Raw genomic sequence first — 21,139 nt, 5'->3', positions numbered from 1 at the left:
AAATGCATTTGCTCTTTGGATAATTTAATTTTTCATCTTCATCCATCATGTTACTGACTTCTTTTCCAGTATAGGTTTTGTCCCTAGCTCTTGTGGTCTACCACTAGCCAGCTTGCTTTTCTCCTTCATTTTCCTCTTCTCTTTGGCCCCATTGTTACTAGTTACATTTATGTGTTCCTTACCACTGATTCTATGATTTCTTAATTTGGTTAATGTTTTGTATTTAGAGAAATAGAATTTTAGATTTGGAGAAATTTAGACATTAATTCATGGTCTTTTTCTTTTAAACTTGAAGAAAATATGTTAATGCTAGAATAACCTGTCATCCACTTTGTTCATTTGTTCCCATAGGAAGTTAATATATGAGGTCTAGCATATACTGCCGCTGCTGTGGGCTAAGAGTAAATTTTAGCATGGTCAACAATTGACTCATGGTTTGTATTTGGCAGTGGAGGGTGAGGTGTAAGGAAATTGGTTTAAGGGTTCTTGAAGAAGTAAAAAACCATCCCCACGAACATGGGAAGCTGGTATGCTTGCTCAGTATAGTTTATCCTAAAGACTATAAAGTAACACAATACATGAAACCAGAAGTCTTCAAATTTGCAGGAAAAATATTGTAGAGATTCTTAGAAGATGTGTGAGGTGTGATCTAAAAATATGGTGAATGTCTAAATAAAATTTATTACAATAAAAGGCACATTGTCACTAACCCCCTCAGAATATTCCCTCTCCAAACACACTTTTCCCATTGTTCTTGACATTTTCTGAAGCAATTCTGGAAGTCTTCTTTCATGAGTCTTTAGTTGCACTGTTGTGGCTGCCCTGATGTCCTGAATCAATTCAAAATTTGTACTTTTATGGTCATTTTGACTTTGGGGATGAGCCAGAAGTGCATGGTGACAGATCTGGTGAATATGGTAGATGAGGACACACCAGAGTGTTATTATGAGCCTGCCTTTCCATTGGATGTCAGTCAGCAATGGCATTCCCTGTATTTTTTTTAATCACATCTTGTAAAGACACACAAAAGATGACCTCCAAAATGGCTTTACAAAGAGGCAAGAATGATAAGGATAAGTGTTTGAAGTGAGGGTCGATTTTGAGGGGGATGAATGGCAATGTGTCTTTTACTGTAATAAATTTTTAAAAATGTAAATATTCACTATATATTTTGACTCAACCTTGTATAGAGATACACTTGTACACAATTAATGTGAGAATTGGCTCATATGGTTACGGAGGCCAAGAATCCCCACCATATACTCCCCACAGGCTGGAGAAACAGGGATGCCCAGCAACTTAGTCTCTGTCTGAAGGCCTGAGGTCTAGGAGAGTAGTAAATGGTGTAACACCCAGTCGGGATTAACAGCCTGAGGGCAGGCCTACTGGTCTAAGTCTTAGCATCCCACACCTGAAAACCAGGAGTGCTGATGTCCAAGGATAGGAGGAGGTGGATACCCCAACTCAGGAGGACACAGAGAGAGTTCACCTTTCCTCTCCCTTTTGTTTAATTCCTGCAGGCCCCCAATGGACTAGATGGTATATTGGTAGGGGAGTTCTTACCCAGTTTACAGACTCAAATGTTGCTCTTTTTCAGAAATATCATCACAGACACACCTAGAAACAGTGTCCTGCCAGCTACCTGGGTATTGTTTAATCTAGTCAAACTGATATCTAAAATTAACCATCATCATAAGTAAATGTGACATTTTTCTGGTCAAAAGATTCCAGACACAACCAGCATAGTGATGCATACCTGTAATTGTAGCACTCTGGGAAGCTGAGGTAGGAGAATCACAAGCTCAAGTCCAACTGGGCAGCTTAGTGCAAAAGCCCTGGCTTCAATTCCCAACACTGAAAAAAAAAAAGACTTAAAATAAAGGAAGACACAAAGGAGTATATAATTCCATATATGTGAAATTCTAGAACAGGCAGAAGTGATCTATGGTTTTATAAAAATCAGAAAAGTACTTTCCCCTAGGGTCATGAAATTGATTCGGAGGAAACACAGGGAACTTTCTGGGGATGGAAATACTGTCTTTCAACAGAGTTGGGGGTTATGTGGGTTAGTACATTTATCAAAATTAAATTGTGTACAGTACTATAAGTAAATTTACCTTAAAAAAGAACTGGAAACAAATATTAACTCTAGTCAATAGGTTTACTTTTCCACAGTGTAGCAGTTTGTAGTTCTGGAACTATTTGCAATGTTTGCAAGGCATACAGAATTGAGCCAACACATGGAAGATGGTGTGGGAGCCTGCTTACACAAGAGAGTTAAAATGTGAGAAGACAGCAGAATGTTCACTAGGTTGAAATGGGAGTTATGTGAATGCATTGCTTTAGACAGACAAATGGATAAATACACACACATGCATGTGCGCGCGCACACACACACACACACACACACACACACACACACCTTGGTCATTTCATTAAGAAGACCTAGAAGCAGTGATACACCAATAGCAATGAGCACTCTAGTGTCCAAATTTTGGTTTCTAAATACCATTCTCTATTAAAAGAAACTAGGGCTCATTAGAGAAAAGACTGTGAGTCAATAACAGTTTGAACTTTAAGTATCTGATGGCAGAGGAAAATGTGCTCAAAAAATGATAGAAAGCAGCAGAACACAGGAATCAGCTTAATAAGGTTCCTGTGAGTGAATACTAGGATAATTTTAATTCAAAATAAATAATAGTAGATCAGGGGTGCAGCTTGGTGATAGAGCACTTGCCTAGCATATGCAAGGCCCTAGGTTCCATCTTCAGCACCATAAAAAGTAAAATAAAATAAGTTCTGATAGTACTGGATTATAACTCATTAGTTAAGGATTCATAAATTCATAGTATGATAAATAGGCAAATAGGGAAAAGGACAAGCTCTTTGTTACAGTCAAAGGCCAACCAAAAAGTATAAAAGAAATGGAGTCAGAAAATCAATGTGTACTAAAACTAATGAGTAAAGTTTGATGATGAGCAGAATATTTACATGGTTCCAGAATTAACTCCCACAAGCTGCCTATTATTTACAAAGGGAAAGTCACACTGAAGAATCTAGCAAACATCCACTTGAAGCAAATGATCAAAATTAACAGTCACAAATAGCTGAGGCAAACTGACAGCAGAACACATTGAGAACAACACAATATGTCATCTTCAGCCTTCCTGACAACCACGCGAAGTCTAAGCCTTAACTACTAGGAAACATTAAACTAACCAAAATAAAGGGACATTTTACAAAATGATTGTCCTGTATTCCTTTAAAACATTAAAATCAAGAAACCCAAGAGACTAAAGATATAATAAATAATGCAGGTATGATTCTGGATTAGAAAAAAATAATGGCAAAGGGGTCATTTAGACGGCTACTGTTGGAATGTGAATTAGACAACAGTAGCTCATCAGTGATAAATTTCCTGATTTTAAACACTTTACTGTGGATGTCTAAGAGAATACTGTGTTCTGAAGAAATCCAGACTGAAATAGTGGTGAAGAGGTGTGGTGTCTCCAGTCAGCCCTAAGTGATTAAAAAAATCATAAAGGAAAAAAAACAAGGCAAATTAGACAAGGTGCACACTAAGGTAAAAGCTACCTAATGAGTACACACTTCCTTATGAATAGTTTCTACGTTTAAAATTACAGAACATCAAAATATAAAAGTTCCAAGAAGAAAAGGTAAAATCATAAAAAGAAGTGCCACTATTTTGTATGTGATGCTTCTGATGGAAATAAGCCTATCTTGGACAGTAGTCCTGTAGCCATAGCTTTTATTCAAGTTTTATATCTCTGGACTTATTTTTGTTTAGGGTTTTGTTGAACAGTGGGTATATGGACTTGTATTAATGTTACTCAAATGGCCACCTTTCTTAAGTATTGGTGTATGTTATTTATTTGTAGGAAAATGGATGCACCTTGAGACAGTAATGTTACGTGAAATAAATCAGGCACATAAGCTTAAATATCACACAGTTTCTCTTATATAAGGAACCCAAAATATAAATAAAGACCAAAATAAAAGATTAGATAATAGAAAGTAGGGAGATTTTTCTCAGATGAGAAGAGGATCAGGAAATGGAGGGAAAGGGAAGGGAGGAGATTGGAAGGGGATGAAAAAAGAATTAAGGTGTTATGTGCAGGTACTAACTCCACTTGAGGAATGTAATCATGTACTACAAACATACTAGTAAAAAATAAAAACAAAGAAAAAACAAAAATAACATGGCTCAAATTCTATGTAGCTATTGGGAAAGAAGTTATTTTATTGTTAGAAAAAAGTAACTGAACTCTGGCTTTGAACAATTAAAAGTTTTATGTCACTAATAATAGAAAGAATTACCATCAACTTGGCTTTTCAAATATTCCATTTATAATTGACAATTTCCTAGCCACATAAAACTGTAATGTTTGCTCTGGAAAAAATCTTAAGAGTACTTTAAATCCTTGAACACACATAATAAAATGGAAATGCTAGTATAATTTAACTAGAGCAGTTTTTGTAAGATTCACTATAAAAATTATGGGGGGGAAGGTACTTAAATATAAATTAAAATTAGGAGATATGATTAAAAATTCAGTGTTTACATTTTTTAAAAATTATTACAGTAGGACTGAGGATTTCGCTCAGTGGCACTGCACCTGCCTCGCAGGCGCAAGGTCCTGAGTTTGATACCCTGTACCAAAAAAAAAAAATTATACAGTAAAAGATACATTGCCATTAATCCCCCTGAAATACTTCCCCTTGCTTCAAACACATGTATCCCTTTATTCTTGCTACTTTTTGATGCAGTTCTAAAAGCTGTTTTTTGCGAGTGTCTTTACAAGGTGTGATAAAAAATCCAGTGAGTGCTGCAGCCAGGTGCCAGTCAGTGAAAAGGCAGGCTTATAAAAACATTACAGTGTGTCCTCATCCATCTTATTCACTGTATCTGGCACCATAGAACTTCTGGCTCTTCCCCAAAGTCAAAATGATTATGTAAGGGAAACATTTTGAATCAGTTGAGGACATCAAGGCAGCCATGACAGAGCAACTAAAGACACTCATAAAGGAGGACTTTCAGAACTGCTTCACAAAGTGTCAAGATAATGGGATAAGTAGGCAGAGCAAGGGAGAGTATTTTAGGGGAATGAAAGGCAATGTGTCTTTTGCTATAGTAAATCTCTAAAAATCTTAAACACACACCATACTTTTCAATCATACATTATCTTGTATATCCTTTTGATTCTGTTTCTTGGAGAATTCTACTAACACACATATTACAGGCTATATCATAGATTTGTCTTATTGCTGAATAACATTCCATTTTGTGAAAATACTATTGTTAGACTTATTTCACATGTTTTCAAATAAATACCTAATAGAAGAATTGCTGAGTTCTACATTAAGCATGTTTTTAATTTTATAAGAAGCTTTCAACCATATTCTAAAGAAATTGTACATTCTCCAGCCTGTTCAAAATCTGTAGAGGGTTGCTCAGACATAGAACCAGTAGGGTGTGTGCATGCATTCACAAGGAGATTTAATATAAGGATGAGGATTTAATATGATGATGGAGACTGGTATATCTAAGTCTTCTTGTGTGGGCCAGCAGGCTTGCAACCCAGAAGAGCTGATGGCATAGATGAAATGTGAAGGCAGACTGCTAGGGAATTCCCCCGGCTAGGGACAGGTTTTTAGTTCTCTTGTGGCATACAACTGATGCAACCCATGTGCCTTATGGAGGGCAATCTGCATACTTAAAGTTTATAGGTTTAAATGTTGTCTTAGTTACTTTTCTTTCATTGCTGATACAAAATACCCAACACCCAAAGTTAAAGAGGGAAAGGTTCATTTAGCTCACAGTTTGTAGAGGTTTTAGTCTATAGTTGGCTGGATCCAAGGCAGAGTGGCACATGGCAGACAGATGTCACACAGGAAAAATAGTTTATTGTATGCAGAAGACAGCAAAAACAACAAGGGGCCTTAACAGAGTCTGACCCTTTTATCTTTAGCTATACTACTTGGGGGGGGGTAGCACTCACACCCTTAATCCTAGTGCCCTTGAGCCTAGCATTGTACCATAAATTAATGTCACATATTCTAGATCTAGCCACCTCTAAAAAAGCCCTACCATAACCACATGAGGCTTTAGAAAGACATCTAAACACAAGCCATAACAAATGTTAATCTCCCCAAACATTCTCCACGTTGATAAATAAAATTAACCACTACAAGTCTACCTCATGTCCACATCTCTTTACATTATAATCTCCAAATAAAGACAGTGATAGGTCATCCTTCTGCTTAACACGATACAACTGTTCCTCATGCAAAAACACAGCCCTTTTCTGATAGGGAGATACCAGGTCCTTGGGTGATGTTTCCTGTTCTCCTTGGTAATTCTGCAACCTAAATACTATGATGTGAAGTTAGCAGTATTTAATGCTATGCAATAAAGTTAGGTTAATGTTACATGTTTGTGTTACGTGACAAGAGGACACACAAAATAAGAAGGAAATACTTGTGATAGTCACAGTCCTCATTTCTGTAACTGGTCACCTGGTCATAGCTGGTGTTCATAGCTGCCTTCCTTTGCTACCCATTCTGTGTTCCCTTTGCTATCTGCAAGCATCTTTAGGGGTCATGACTCTGTACCAGTGGGGAGATGCCACTTCATCTCTGAAGAGCCTGGACCATTAGCAGGCTTGCCTCAGTTGGGTCATAATTTTCCACTGGCTTTAAGCACAGGACATGGTAATACTAACTGTTGCCTGAAGGAATTTCCTGAATCCCAAGCACAACTTTTCTCACCTCCACTATGGAGCTGAAGTCTTATCCTGTGGTGAGGATCAGTCCCTCAGCTAGGACAGTCAGTGGGTTCTTTGCTGGTTGATTCTGAAGCAGGAGGGGCCCACAGCCTTGCAGGACCTCCTGAGCCAACACTGGATGTTGTCAGTGTTTGTGACGGAGTTCTACCCTACTCTGAGTGGGGTAGTTGACATTGACCTGATGATCACACACATGTTGAGCTCTTTCTTGTGCTTACTGAGCATGACCTTCATAGCTTGTGAAGAGTTCAGCATTGTTGCCCGTTCTTTTTTTGGATTGTTTGTATTTCTAAAACTGATTTGTAAAAGGTTTTGTTTGCTTTCTTGCTTGCTTGCTTGAATGTATACAGACAAGGTGGTTTTTTGGATTTAGGCTTTGTAATATATTTCAATGTAGGCTGGTCTGTTCTCTTCGTGATGTCTTTGAAAAGCAGAAGTTTTCCCATACTCTTAAGAAATCTGCACGAATATTTTCTGTGAAGATATGTTATATACATCTATATATATATTCTAGAAACATAATTTTAGCTGTATAGTTTTTTTGGTAATAGCCCTTAGTTCTTTCTAAGGTAAGAGGGAACAGTTCATTTTCCTCTTGCCTTTGAAGTTTAGTTTTTAATAGCATTATTTGTTAAATCAACTTAAATTGACCATATACATGTGGATATATTTCTGGACACTCTATTCTGTGCCATTGATTTAGCCTTATGCCAAGACCATGCTATATATTGATTCCTACAGCTTATACTATGGAAATTCTATAGTATAAGTTATGGAACTTTCTTCTTTCTCAGAATGTTTTGGATCCTTTCTTCCTTCCTTCCTTTATTATATTTCCATGTAAGTTTTAGAATCAACTTGTCAGTTTTTTTAAAAAGACTACTGGAGTTATGATTGCAATTGTATTGTATCACATATTAATTTGGAAGTAATTACTATCTCAGCAACACTGAGCCTTCCAATTTATGAGCTTTGTATTTCCATTTATTTAGACCAGTAACATTTTGTAGTGTTTAGCATACCACTATGAGACTTACTTGTCTCTTGTTTATTTCTAAGAATTGATTGTTCTTTGACATTATTGCAAATGGAATGGTTTTTCAAATTCTATCTTAAAATTGTGTACTGCAAGTATATAGGAATTTCATTGAGTCATATCTAACAATCTCACATCCTGTGGCCTTGCCAACACCTTACATATATTCTAGCAGTTTATTTGTAGGTAGGATTTGCTATGTAGATAACCAGGCTATCTGAGAATAGCTTCCTTTTCAATTTGAATAACCAATATTTCATTTTCTAAGACCTCCAGTCCAATATTAAATAGAAGGAGTGAGATTATACATTCTAGCCCTTCCTTTCTTCTCCACTTTCTTCCCCATCCCCTCCTCCTTCCTCTCTTATTAGTACATGTTGGTAATACAGAATAGTGAGGTTCATTTTGGGAATTGGTACCTGCATATAACCTATATTGATAATTTTTAATCCTTTTGCTCCCTTCTTTTCTTCCCTTCCATCCCCTTCCCTATCTCTTAAAGCCTACTTTTTAGTTTCCTGTCATCATTCATTCATATTTTAGGCTTCCCATAAGAGAAAATATGCAACATTTAACTTTATGAGTCTGGCTTATTTTGCTTAATGTGGTGGTCTCTATCCATTTTTCCTGCAAATGACAAGGATTTTATTTTTCTCTATGGCTGGATAATATTCACATTTTTCTTTATCCATGCTGTTGACAGGCATCAAGGCTGTTTCCACAGCCTAACTATCGTGACTTCCACTGCTACAAATATGATTGTGCATGTATTGCTGTGATAGCCTTTCTTAATCTAACACATTTTAATTTTTTCATCTCACAGCTCTTACTGGTTCTTCTATCTGAAATACATCTTCCTCTTATTATCATCTATCTCAGCATCATATTTAATTCCTTGATGCCTTTACCATAAGTGATATTTACTGTGTGTCTCTTACATTGATCTGTATTTCTCTGGAGTGAAAAGTACTCTGTCTTCCCCATTTCAGCTGTGATACACAGCCCAGTAGCTCTTAGCTTAGCTGTTTTGTAGAATCAATCAGTATTGGTAGAAAATTTTAGTAGTTATACAATTTATCTTTTCAGTATTTTACTGTTCTTGGCAAAACTGAGGATAAATATTATTTCTTGCAAAGAATATTTCTCTTTCCACCTTTCTACTTTTTTAAAGGAGGTCAAGATTCAGAATTTCTCATAGAAACTACATATTCTTTTTTTTAATTAATTTTATTGGTACATTTTAGGTATACAATTCGTTTACATTTATCATTGGGTGCTTGTACCTGTACATGATGTATCTTGGTTCCTATTTCTTTTCCCCCATTACCTGTGCACCCTTCACCCCCTCCGCCCTTACCTATTTACATAGATTTCATTTCCATTTTTTTTTCTTTTCTCATAGTTTTTCCTTTCCCTCTTTTCCTTTCTCCTTCCCCTCCCTTCACTCCTTCATCTTTGGACCTTTTTTTCTATTTCAAAATATCAATTATTCATTTTAATCGTTTTAACCTTTGTTTACACTATCAGTTTCTCACACTAGTGAAACTATTCGGTATTTACACGTGTGTCCTATTTATTTCACTTAAGGGTATGGCCTCCATATGCATCCATTTAGCTATAAATGACTCTAGTTTTTCATTCTTTATGGCTGAGTAGTACTCCATTTTATTAAAAACCCACATTTTCTTTATCCAGTTTCCAGTTGATGGGCACTTGGACTGGTTCCAAGCTTTAGCTATTACAAACTGTGCCATTATGAACATGGGTACATGTATATCACTGTGGTATGATTCTTTTAATTCTTTTGGGAAGATACCCAGCAGGGGAATAGCTGGGTCATATGAGACCTCTAGTCCTAGTTTTTTGAGGTATCTCTCTACTGACTTCCACAGTAGCTGCACCAGTCTGCACTCCCACCAACAATGGAGAAGGGAGTGCATTGTTGGTGAAACTATATATTCTTAATGCTTTCAAAAGCTCTTAACACGTAAAACACATAATGTTTTTTTAAAACAATACAGTTTTTTGTACTAATTTTTGTAAAATGCTATAGTGGCAAATTGAAATAGTTTGCCATGCCCAAGTGTCATACAACCAGGAAATTTTCAGTGGTTCAAATATAGAAACAAGGTAAAGCCATTCCACAGTTATCTAGTAAGTAGATACTGAGTCACTATTTTTATTTTTCTTAATGATGAAGAGAACTTGTAGGTGAAGTACAGTGGTATCTCAGTTTATGAACTTAATTTGTTTTACAATTTTGTGTTTGTGTTTGTGTGGGAAAGATGGCTGTGGTCATGTTTGTCACCTGATGTTGAGTTTGTGAAAGGAAACAAAATTATACCAAATATATTTGTTTGCAAACTGAATTGTTTACAAACAGAAGTGTTTATGAACCAAAGTATTACTGTATTCCCTTATTTTTGCCCTTTAGTTTTTGCTGTAATTTACTTTTTATGTAATTTAAGGCTGATGGAGGTAAAATGCTTTCAGCCTGGTACACAATCATCTAGGATTTATTCAAAGGGTAAAATATCTTTCTTCTTGATCCATTTAAACAGCTTCATTTAGACAACTGGGAGAAAGTAAAGCTTCAGTCTATGTACAGATGCGAGGAAAATATGGTTTTGTTTTCCTAGAGTATATTAAAATAATTCGTTGGATTACTCTACACCTCGATGATGGAAATTGTGTTTAAGTCATAGGTAAAAACATTCTGAGTTGAATGATCTTTTATCCAACCCCCTCTCTTCCTATCTCTTCCCTCTTCCTTCCTTCTATCCTTTGTTCTCTCCTCAAATCACAGTCTGTGGGTGTTTTTGATATTGCAAACATAGTGTAGAAGAAAACATCATAGCTGTCTGTTTGCTGCCAACATTGTGATGGGGAAGTAGACAGCAGAGAAGTATACGTGGTAGTGATAAGTTTTGGTGGTGTAAGTATTGTAAACAAAGAGTGTGTGTGTGTGTGTGTGTGTGTGTGTGTGTGAGAGAGAGAGAGAGAGAGAGAGAGAGAGAGAGAGAGAGAATGAATATGGGTGAGAGATAAGAGAGTGAGAGAGAGCATAAGACTATTCATAAAGGCCTCATTAAGGAAAGGAAGATTAAGCAGAAGTGACCGAGCCCAGCAGATCCGGGAGATAAGTGGGGGAATAGCAGGTAAGAAACTCAGAGAAAGGAAAGAGCTTGGGGTTAGAGGAACTAGAGTGTGCCCCAAGGAAAATGATGAGCCCAGCGAGAGCAGTCAAAAGCAAGGGGTCCATTGTGCCGTTCTTTCATTCTGTCATTTAGATGTTTCAAGAACATCTCTGATATGTTGAGAATACATAAGTCCAAATTCTCATTTCAATTTCTTCTAAACATAGAAAAAGAAATACATGAAACAAAACCTGACAACACTGGAAGAAAGGTGAACACATCCACCATTACAGATGGAGATTTCAACACTTCTCAGCTGGGCCAGGGAAATGAGTAGTCAGACATCTAGTAAGAGCACAGGGGATGGGTAAGGGTTGACTTCTTACTCTTCAAGGAAATTTGCACCCTTCAAGAGCAGAACAATGCAGGTCTAAAATCAAACTTCAGTAAATTTAAAAGCATTGACATCATACTGAGTATGTTCCCTGACTGTAACAGAGTTAAGTAGAAATCAATATCTGAAAAATACCTGAGGAATACCCCAAATATTCAGAAGTTAAACTGCTCACTTATGAATGACTCATGTGTCAAAGAATAACAAAGGAAATTAGAAATTACTTTGAAATAAGTAAAAATGAAAAGATAACCAAAATATTAACTGGGTATGGTGGCCCATGCCTGTAATCCCAGCACTCTGGGAGGCTGAGGCAGGAGGATCAGAAGTTTGACCCCAGCCTGGGCAAATTTGTGACTTAGTGAGACTCTGACTCAAGATTTTAAAAAGGGGGTTTGTGGATGTAGCTCACTGCAAAGTCCCTGGTTTCAATCCCCAGTACCAAATATATGAACACACAAACAAAACACTGAGACGTAAATTAGGAGCCTCTGTCACCTCTGTGCCCCTGCTCCCTTCCTCTGTCAACTCACTGCAGCTTCTCAGTGAGATTAGTTAAGCAGGGTGCTCCAAGCTGCATCTACCCCAAGAGCACCCTGGCCTTGACGATTTCACTGAATATCTGAATTGTTTTCTTCAGTTCAGATGAATGCACAATGACCATTCACAAAGGTCATGTTCCTAGAACTGTAGAAGGGAATTCATGCGCAGCAAGTTGAGGGTTCCCATGCTAACATTAATGAAAGCTTGTCACAGTTGCTTCCTTTTTCTCATACTGTACCTGAGGAATTCTCATACATCTCCCTACAGGTTAGACTTTTTGTAACTCTTTCTTCAGTGTTCTTCTTTGATTTCTGTTTCTATTAACAGTCCTTTAACTGCCTTGACTTCTTAGAGTTTTGCAGTCTTCGTCTGTCTCTATGCAGATTCTGGTATTGACTTATTCTGTTCATTCATTTAGGCCTGATATGTGGGACATTTTGCTGAACACTAGGCTTGCAAAGTGTGGGAAACTTAACCAGATGATTAAAGAGTGGTGAATATTTAGACAGAGGGACGTTGGAGGAGCTGTGGGACCAAATATTCATTCAACAAACATTTAATTGACCTCATGTACCATGCATTGTATAATTGTGTCTGTCTTGTCAAAGTTGACTTTACAGGAAAGGTGGCTCTTGGATCCCATTGTAAAGGCTGAGTTAGGTGTTGTTAAGCTGTAGAGGAGGGGTTGGTGTTCCAGGGGCAGGATATTTTCTCTGGGTGAGGCATTGTGTCATGAAAAAGCAAAGAAGGATGTGGGAATGGGCAGTCTGCCCTGGTTGAGGCATTTGATGGTGTGCTAAGTAGTGAGGGCCAGGAGAAGGAGCTGGAAAAGGTCATGAACATTTCTCTGCTTAGGGAGCTCAACCCTGCTTCCTCAGGCACCGTGTCAGCTCAGAGCACCACTCACCAGCCCTTCCACATTCTCAGTCCTCCTTCTCCTTTGGTCATTATGGTTTGGTTGTCATTTACTTCCCTGACCAAGGGCTCCACGTGGTGGTGACCATGACCAAGTGCTGCTGATGGTACGTTCTCAAAACAGAGAAAGCCTGTGAGCAGAGAAGGGACCCTAAGCTTCTGGGAGCCAGAGTATGGTCCTCTCTTGCTTGGAGCCATTAGGTTTCATTGGCCTCTTGAAATCCTGGTTTTTGTTTTATGTATAGATTTTAAAGGCAGGGGAGGGAGAGGTTGAGGTATAAACTCATTGATTTTGAAGACACCCTATGGGGTAAAATTACAATTTATTGCCCATCCTGAATTTTTTTATTCTTTCCCTTTAGGTTTCTTGCTATTTAAAGATTTTTGTTTGAATGAAATTAATGAAGCTGTACCTCAGGTGAAGTTTTATGAAGAGGTAAGAAGTAACTTTTCCTGATGCTTTTATTTCAAAAAGCATATTCTAACTTTGGTTTGGGAAATATTAAGACTACAAAACATCTTCCATATATTTAGAAACTCATTAAAAGTAATTAGTAGTGCAAAATATAATACGTAATTTATCTGAAATGCTGACAACAGCTGCGAAGGACCAGGCATGTTATTAAAACCATGTTCCTAAGGGCTTTGGCATACAGTGGGAGCAATGAGGAATTGTTGAGCTGAATTTCCAGAGATAGGGGATCCTTCAGAAATGCACTGAGGATTATGAGCCACTTTATCTCCTTTGAAGGGTTATTCTGGAGATGTGAACCACAGCCCAGGGCTGCCACTGGGTCTGAGAGAGAAGCTAGCAGAGATTTCTGATCATACTGGAGTAACAAACTGCAGGCAGGTTGAGGTGGGATGGGGTGGAGTGGAATCTCAAACACACAGCTGGTGAAATCTGAAGCTGGAGAGGGGCTGAAATGATAGGGCAGAAGTTTCTGGAAGGCAGAAAGTCAGCCATACAGAATTAAATGAGCTTAAGAACTACAAACCTACTGGGGACAGAAGTCTGAAAACAGAACAAGTGAGAGAGGATAGTCCTCGGGGAGTAGCCTGCTGATATTGAGGGTTGACAGCTGTTTGTTCACTGGACAGGCTGTTAACTCACAGTGCATTGGGTTGAAGGGAATTCAGGCACAAGAGAATTCAGGCGTGGCTCTGGGCAGGAAGTTGCTTCTGGGAGACAGACTAGAAGAGGTTTCTGGAACTAAACCAAAAAACAATGGAGCTGGGTGTTTTGGTGCACACATGTAATCCCAGCACTCTGGGAGGCTGAGGCAAGTTAAAGCCCAACCTGGAGTTGTGAGACCCTCTCACAAAATAAAAAATACAAAAAAAAAGTGGGTGGTGTAGCTCAGTGTAGAGGCCCCTAGGTTCAGCCCCAGTACTGCTAAATCAGTCTATCAAACAAACAGGACTGGATGGATTCCAGACAGGTGGTTAGTTTCATTCCCAAGACACATGCCAAGGTCTGAAGGTGAGTGGGATGGGACGACAAATAGCTAACCTGGAAACTTTTCCAGGGAAGAACTGAATCTAATGCTGAGGAGACAAAGATCTGTCATTGAGATCCACAGAGGGTTGTGATGTAGGAAAGGGGCAAACCAGAACTTGGCTGAGGCCTACAAAAAAACGACAACCCAGCCTGACTGGCACAGTCTTGTGTTGGGTGATGAGTCTCCTTCCCTCCGCCCAACACAAAATAAAGGGAGCCTGCTATGTCTTTTCTGTAGATACAAGATAACAATACATAAAGACTCTACAGTCTCAAGTACATAGCAGAAAATTATTAGACTTGCTATAAGGCAAGATGTCTGACTCCTAAGCATCGAGGAAGACCTTTCAGAGGAGCTGGGTACTGGAGGTAATTATCAAGTACCTTAAAATAACCACAAATAGTATGTTCAGTGAAAGATGGGAAAATAGATCTCAGCATAATTTGAATTTATTATGAAGAGTTGAATGGGCATTCTAGAACAGAAAGTACAGTATTTGAAGTCGGAACTTAATGGCTAGGTTTAATGCAGTTAGATAAAACACAAGATAAGATATAGGAAGCAGGTCAGTAGATAGCCTCAGACTGAAGCACAGAGAGAAAAAAATAGATAAGAATATTAAAGGTATACAAGGCATATTTAAAGGCCTAATACATGTAGAATTGGAGTTCCAAAAAGAGAAAAGAGCAAATAGGGCAGCAGCAGTATTTGAAGAGATAATTTTACAAAATGGTGAAAGACAGATACTTATAGATTCAAAACAGCTTAGAATCCATCCCTACTATTCATCACTAGACAAAATGAATACAAAGAACATGTGTCTTTGCATGTCAGTATAAAACTGCAGAAACTTAGAACAGAGAACATCTCAAGGGTGTCAAGGGAGCCACATTACTTTTAAAGGAGCAGCAGTTAGCTTGACTGTGATACTGAAGAGAAATGATGGGGTGGAGGCAGACAATGAAATGGCCATCTTTAAAGTCCTGAAAGAAAAATCTTCCAGCCTAAAATGTTATTCCCATTCAAATTTTCCTTTAAAAGTGGAAGAGAAATAGAGATGTTCAGACAAAACAACAACAACAACAAAAACCAAACAAATTTTTAAAAATGAGAGAATTGTCAGTAATGGACCTACATCACCAAGAAATGTAGCTGAGGTGCAGGGAGATGCTTCAGCCGGACAGGAAGTAGATCCTGATAGAGATGCAGGAAGGAAGGATGAGCAACGTGGGTGAATCTGTATATGAAATGTAAGTGAATGATGATGATGCAAAACAGTAGCACAGTGTTTCTAGAGTTTATAGTGTATGTAGTACCAAAATGCATGATACTCACACAAAAGGCAGGAGAGGACTCATGAAGATAACATAAAGTTCTAGGATTATTGGTGGGAGTAAAAAAGTAATCATTTGCATTAGATTGTACTCAGTATATCTAATAAGTTAAAAGAGAAAAGTAGGATAAAAACCCATTTGATTAATCAAGAAGAAGTAATAAAGGAATAAAAGTTGGTAGGTCAAATTGAAAAAGAAACAGAGTAAGATGGTAGCTTAAATCTAGTTACATTTAATGTAAATGGACTAAACACTCCAAAGTAAAAGACTTGAGTTTTTCAGACTGGATTAAGAAATGAAGTCCTATCATATACCACTTGTTGGAAAGATACAAGGAAGGAGGATAGATGATATATGCTGTAATATACAGAATGTATCCACACTAATCAGATGAACTACCTGGTTATGCTACTTTAAAATAAAAAGAGATATTCTTAATGATAAAAGGGTTGATCCAACAGCTCTCCCAGTCTTAAGTCTGTATGTTACAAATAACACAGCTTCAAAGTATATAATGCAAAAATAGGCAGATACAAAACAAATCCACAACGCTAGTAAGAAATATTAACATGCTCCCTTGAAGAGCTTAAAAAACCAAAATCTTTAGTAAATATAGAGCAGCTCTTAATAAGGTGATGAATAAACTTGACCTAATTTACATATATAGAAGCTACACCCAACAAAAGTAGATTTTACATTCTTTGAATTACATGCAGAATATTTTTCGAAAAAGATCGTGTTTGTTTCCTTTAGAAACTTATAAATTTCAAGATTGAAATTGCTCAGAGTATCTTTTCTGACCACAATAAAATTAAGCTCAAAGAAATCTTATGTGCCTGGAAATAAATACACCTTGAAATAATTATAGGTAAAAGGGGGTATTAAAATAGAAATTAGAAAATATTTTTAAATGTATTTAATAAATGACATAGGCTATTATTAACAAATGTGGTGTATTTTTGCCCTACATCCTTTAAATGATATAAAGAAAATGTAGCATAGTTATGCCTATAGTCTTTGTGTACATTTGAAAATTGAGTAATTCCTTTCTTTCCAGCTTTACAGAGAGATAGGAAAATGTCATGTTTTTCCATACTTTAAAAATTATATTAATTTATTTTCAGAAAGAGTAGTCAAATTATGATGTATATTTGGCATCATGTAAAAAAGTAATGTGAATCCAAAAAGATTTTTCTCAGTATAAAGCTAACCTTATTATTTGCATTTAAATCATAATCAGGCATTTTATCTTGAGAAGTATCACAGCTTGATCTGCCAAACATTTTTTTCTTTTCTGTGTTCCTAAAAGCTTCAACTCTTCAATTTCAGCATCTACTAAGTCACGTTGTCAAATGCTGAGAAATCTCCCTTAGCAGATAATTTCTACTGGGTAGAACAGATGACCAATCTATGTGGTAGCTTCTTATGTACTTCTTGTGAGCATGCTGGTAACTACTGTTGGTGTACTTTTTTCTGAACTTCAAGCACTGGTGTTTCTCTTTGTTGGCCTTCTTCCTACCTCCTCTTGCCTCTTTTCTGACTTGGCCCATGGTGGACCTGGCTTATCAAATAACTCCTTGGAAGGATGCTCCACTGCTCTTCAGCAGCTTGCTTTCTGTTCTTTGGAAGATGCCATCTGTCCTTGGGCTCACATGCAACTCTCAATGAACACAGCCCTGAAACATTAAAGTTCTCTGATTCTTCTTTGGCCCCTCACTGTAGTGGATTCTTCTTTAATTTCTGGTTGTTTTGGACCCCCATTATAGAAGATTCTGTTGTCTGGTGTCTTGAAGTGTACATTTTGTAATTATATTTCTACTTCCCATGTCCCCACTTGTCACAGTACATTCTTCCTCCTATGGATGAGAGTCCTAGTTACTTGTTGGTATACTTAGTTATCTCTAAATGACTTGTTGCCCCCCTTCCCTGTTTATCTCTCACTACCTCCAACATAGAACTTCCACTCCAGCCAGACCTAGCCAGCCAGCCTTCCCCGAACTTCTAGGCCCATTCTTGTTCTGTCACTGTATGATGTGGCATCCCCTTCCCACCCTGGGATCCTGCAGATCCTTCTGTCTGTTGAGAGCCAAGTTGCTTTTCAGGGCTGGGTCAGCAGGGAGGCTTTCAGGACCCTCTTCCATCTTGGTGTTCAAGCATGATGTGCATCCTCCTCTGACTCAGTTTGTGGTTTGTGCTGTCCTGTCCTGTGTACTCAGTACTTGGTTCTCCTGTGTATTATCAGTATTTTAATGTCACCCATTACTACACAGGTCAACAAAAGGCCTTGCTGAAACCCAGCTTCAGCCATGCCTCTCCCTTGCTGTGAAATACTGGCACGTCCCTCAGCCTCCCTGAACCCTCTGTCTGTTTCAGACTTCGTGAACTCAGAGATACCTTCCCTGCTCTTGAGGGGCCCACAGTATGCAGACTTGAGATCTGAACTCCACATCCCTCATGTATGGAATGAGGCTGATGTTTATCTCCTGCCTGCCTACTTACAGAGGCTCAGACCAGACAATGAATAGTTAGTGTTGACTGTAACGTGTCTGTGATGTGCTGTGCAGACACAGGGGAGCCACATGACACAGGGGTCAAAGATTCCACCTCTGAGCTGAGACCACCCCAGTTGGAACTCTGCCACTTACTTGCTGTGCATGCTGGGTGACCACTTCAGCTTCTCTGTACCTGGGCTTCCTCTCCTAGATTCAGAGCAAGGGTTGTGCTGTCCTGAAGCAGTGTCTCGTGTTCCACACATAACTACCACTCAATGTATTGGCTTATGCACCTCCTGTTCTAGTTAGATTTGGGGGAAGCTTGTACAAATATATGTATTATACCTAGATTTGAAAATGATTTGCAGAAAAGATAAAACAAGTGTAACATCAGAGGCGAAGTTACTGTGTAGACTTCTTTCACTCATTCAGCCAACATTTATTGAACACCAGTGTCCTGCCAGGTATTGTTTGAATGAACAAGAGACAAAGTCCTTCTTCTCTTTGAACTTATGTTCTGGTCAAGAGTTACAGACATTACACAAATGGTAAACAGGGACTGTGTCTGGAAGTAAAAACTGCTGAACAGCAATTCAGAACAGAGTCAGAGCTTAGTATAATGTGCTGTGCTTGCTAACCACTTTAGACAGTCAGTGACTGAGCAGGTAGCATTGAATGGGGACATGGGTGACAAGGGGTCTGCTGTCTCGAAGGTAACCTAGGAGAGCATTTCAGGCTGAAGTCATGGCTAAAACAGACTTTACCATGACAGGGAGGATATTAGGTGCTTGAAGAACTGAAAAACTAGCAGAGAGTGGTGTAGTAAGGGACAGGTGGCCAGCTAGTATGACGTGAACTTGGGTTGAAGAGAGACATGGGTTTTGGGGAGTGAAGCAGAGTAAAAAATTCAGATTTTATTCCAAAACCTGTAGAAATGTTGAACAGGGGAATGTTAGGTACAGTGTTCATTTAATCAAGGTGTTCAGATGCTAGACTGAGATCAGGTACTTCATGATGGTTTTTATACCTACTTGGCCTGTCAGTTGAGGAGAAAAGGGGGGTAAAGTCTCCAACTCTGTTACTTTTTTTATTTTATCATTTTTGGTTTCTCTGTGGTAATAGTCTGCTGTCAGCTTCACTGGATCATGTGAGTCTTCTTGTGCTCACTGTTTTCATGATGTGTCTTCCCCATCTATCTACTTTCAGTCTCTTATATGAAAATTGTTTCTTTTAGATAGATATGAAAGAGGCTTGGTTATTTTTTCCTTCATTCGACAATTTCTGTCTTATTTGTTCATTACTGGGGATTGACCCAACCCAGAACCTTCATCCTAAGCTACATTCCTTAGTCCTTTTTTATTTTTTGAGAAAGGTCTCATTCAGTTGTCCAGACTTGGCTGAAACTTGCAATCCTCCTGCTTCTGCCTCCCAGAGTGGGATTACAGGCATGAACTACCCTGCCTGGCTGACAGTTCCTGCTTTTTAGTGAAAGAATTTTAGATATTATACAGTGGACCTTTAACTTACAAACTCAATTTATTCCTGAGGGCTGGTTGTAACTCAAGTTGGTCAACTGAAGGCTCAGGTTCCACTACACAGCCTTCAAAGTCTCTGTCCTGTATATAGGCAGATCTCAGTGTCCTTAGAGATACATTGATTTCTCAATTAACCTCACACAGGAAAGGATGTTGTAATGTTCCTTCTGGAACTCTTTAAGGGTTAAATCTGTATCTTGAGACCCAAGCAGCTGCCATTTAGGTCATAACTCAAGACTTTGTTCCTAAGTTAAAACTAAAATTCCAGTCATAACCCAAGTCATTCGTATGTCAGGCCAGTCATAACTCAAGAGTACACTGTATTGGGCCGGGGATTTAGCTCAGTGGTTCCACCACCTGCCTCACAAGCAGAAGGACTCGAGTTCGATCCCCAGTACCAAAAAAAAAAAAAAAAAGAGTACACTGTATTTATCTTTTGTAGGGTTTGTTGAGTTTCAATCTGTAAACACACATTTTCAACTGATAAATGAACTTTCACCAAATTTAGGAAAATTAGGATGATTATTTCTCAAGGCATTTTTTTACTTCTTTTCTCTCCTCTGGGACTCCAAAATGTATACTTAATCTTTGAATATATTTCCCTGGTGGCTCATTCAATTTTTCCTCCAATATTTTTTTCTTTCTCTTCTTCAGATCAAATAATTTCTATGGATCTATCTTCAAGTTTGTTAACTCTTTCAGCCTGTCTGGCCTGCTATTATGTCCATCCATTGAATGTTTTATTTTAGAACTGTATTTTTAATTCTGAAATTTTCATTTGGTTCTTTTTGTAGTTGTTACTTATTCTTCTATTTCCTATCTTTTTCTTTATTATATGAATGTTTTCTTTTAGGTCTTTTGTTTTATGTCCAGTTAGAATAGCTGCTTTAAAGTCCATATCTAATAGCTCTAGCATCTGTATGTCTTGGATGGATTTTCAGATGCTCTGCTCTCTGGAATGTGGGGTACAGTGTTCTGTTTCTTATGTGTAAAATAGTATTAGCTTGTACCTTGAACATGATGATGGGTGGGTGAAGAAACTCTAAACTCTTGTTATCCTCCTTCAGAGGGAATAGGTGTTTTAGCAGACAGCTAACCTGACTCGCCCACACCCAGGCTGATCTCCCCCATAGTGGCTGTAGCTTCTCCAGTTCTTCAGTTTTTCCTGGGCTGCTGGGGTCCACCATGCTCCTGTATCACCCAGGTCCACTGTTGGATTCAACAGAATTGAGATTTCAACAGAATGTGCTCATGGAACTTTGGAGCTCCCCTTCTGTGACTCTTTATTTTCAGAAATTGTCTTTGTACTTGTGATCACACTCCAATGCCTATGTGCATTTGCATTTCCTGTATGCCAAGGATTGCTTATTGTCATCTTAGGAGAATTGTTCTGGTAGGAGCTAGTTAGTTCTTGCCATAAGCAGAGCCTGCATTCGGGCTTTATT

At 38.2% G+C, this 21,139-nt stretch overlaps 1 protein-coding gene across 9 annotated transcripts in view; it reads left to right on the top strand.

The window, feature by feature from the left end:
- Positions 1 to 21,139, top strand: part of Grk3 (G protein-coupled receptor kinase 3) — a 213,644-nt gene that overhangs the window by 74,852 nt on the left and 117,653 nt on the right. For 8 of the 9 annotated variants that reach the window (XM_087198009.1, XM_087198007.1, XM_087198011.1 and 5 more), the window contains one exon: positions 13,194 to 13,267. The exons of the other annotated variant lie outside the window; for it this stretch is intronic. In XM_087198009.1, the coding sequence (XP_087054135.1) occupies positions 13,194 to 13,267 (74 nt within the window). The remainder of the gene's footprint in view (positions 1 to 13,193; positions 13,268 to 21,139) is intronic. 9 annotated transcript variants of the gene reach the window in all.

This window comes from Heterocephalus glaber, unplaced genomic scaffold, assembly GCF_053883595.1.
Source record: "Heterocephalus glaber isolate CG9 unplaced genomic scaffold, H.glaber_assembly_v1.0 deba00001687, whole genome shotgun sequence".
NCBI classification, from domain to species: domain Eukaryota; kingdom Metazoa; phylum Chordata; class Mammalia; order Rodentia; family Bathyergidae; genus Heterocephalus; species Heterocephalus glaber.
This window is presented reverse-complemented; position numbering and strand designations above follow the sequence as displayed.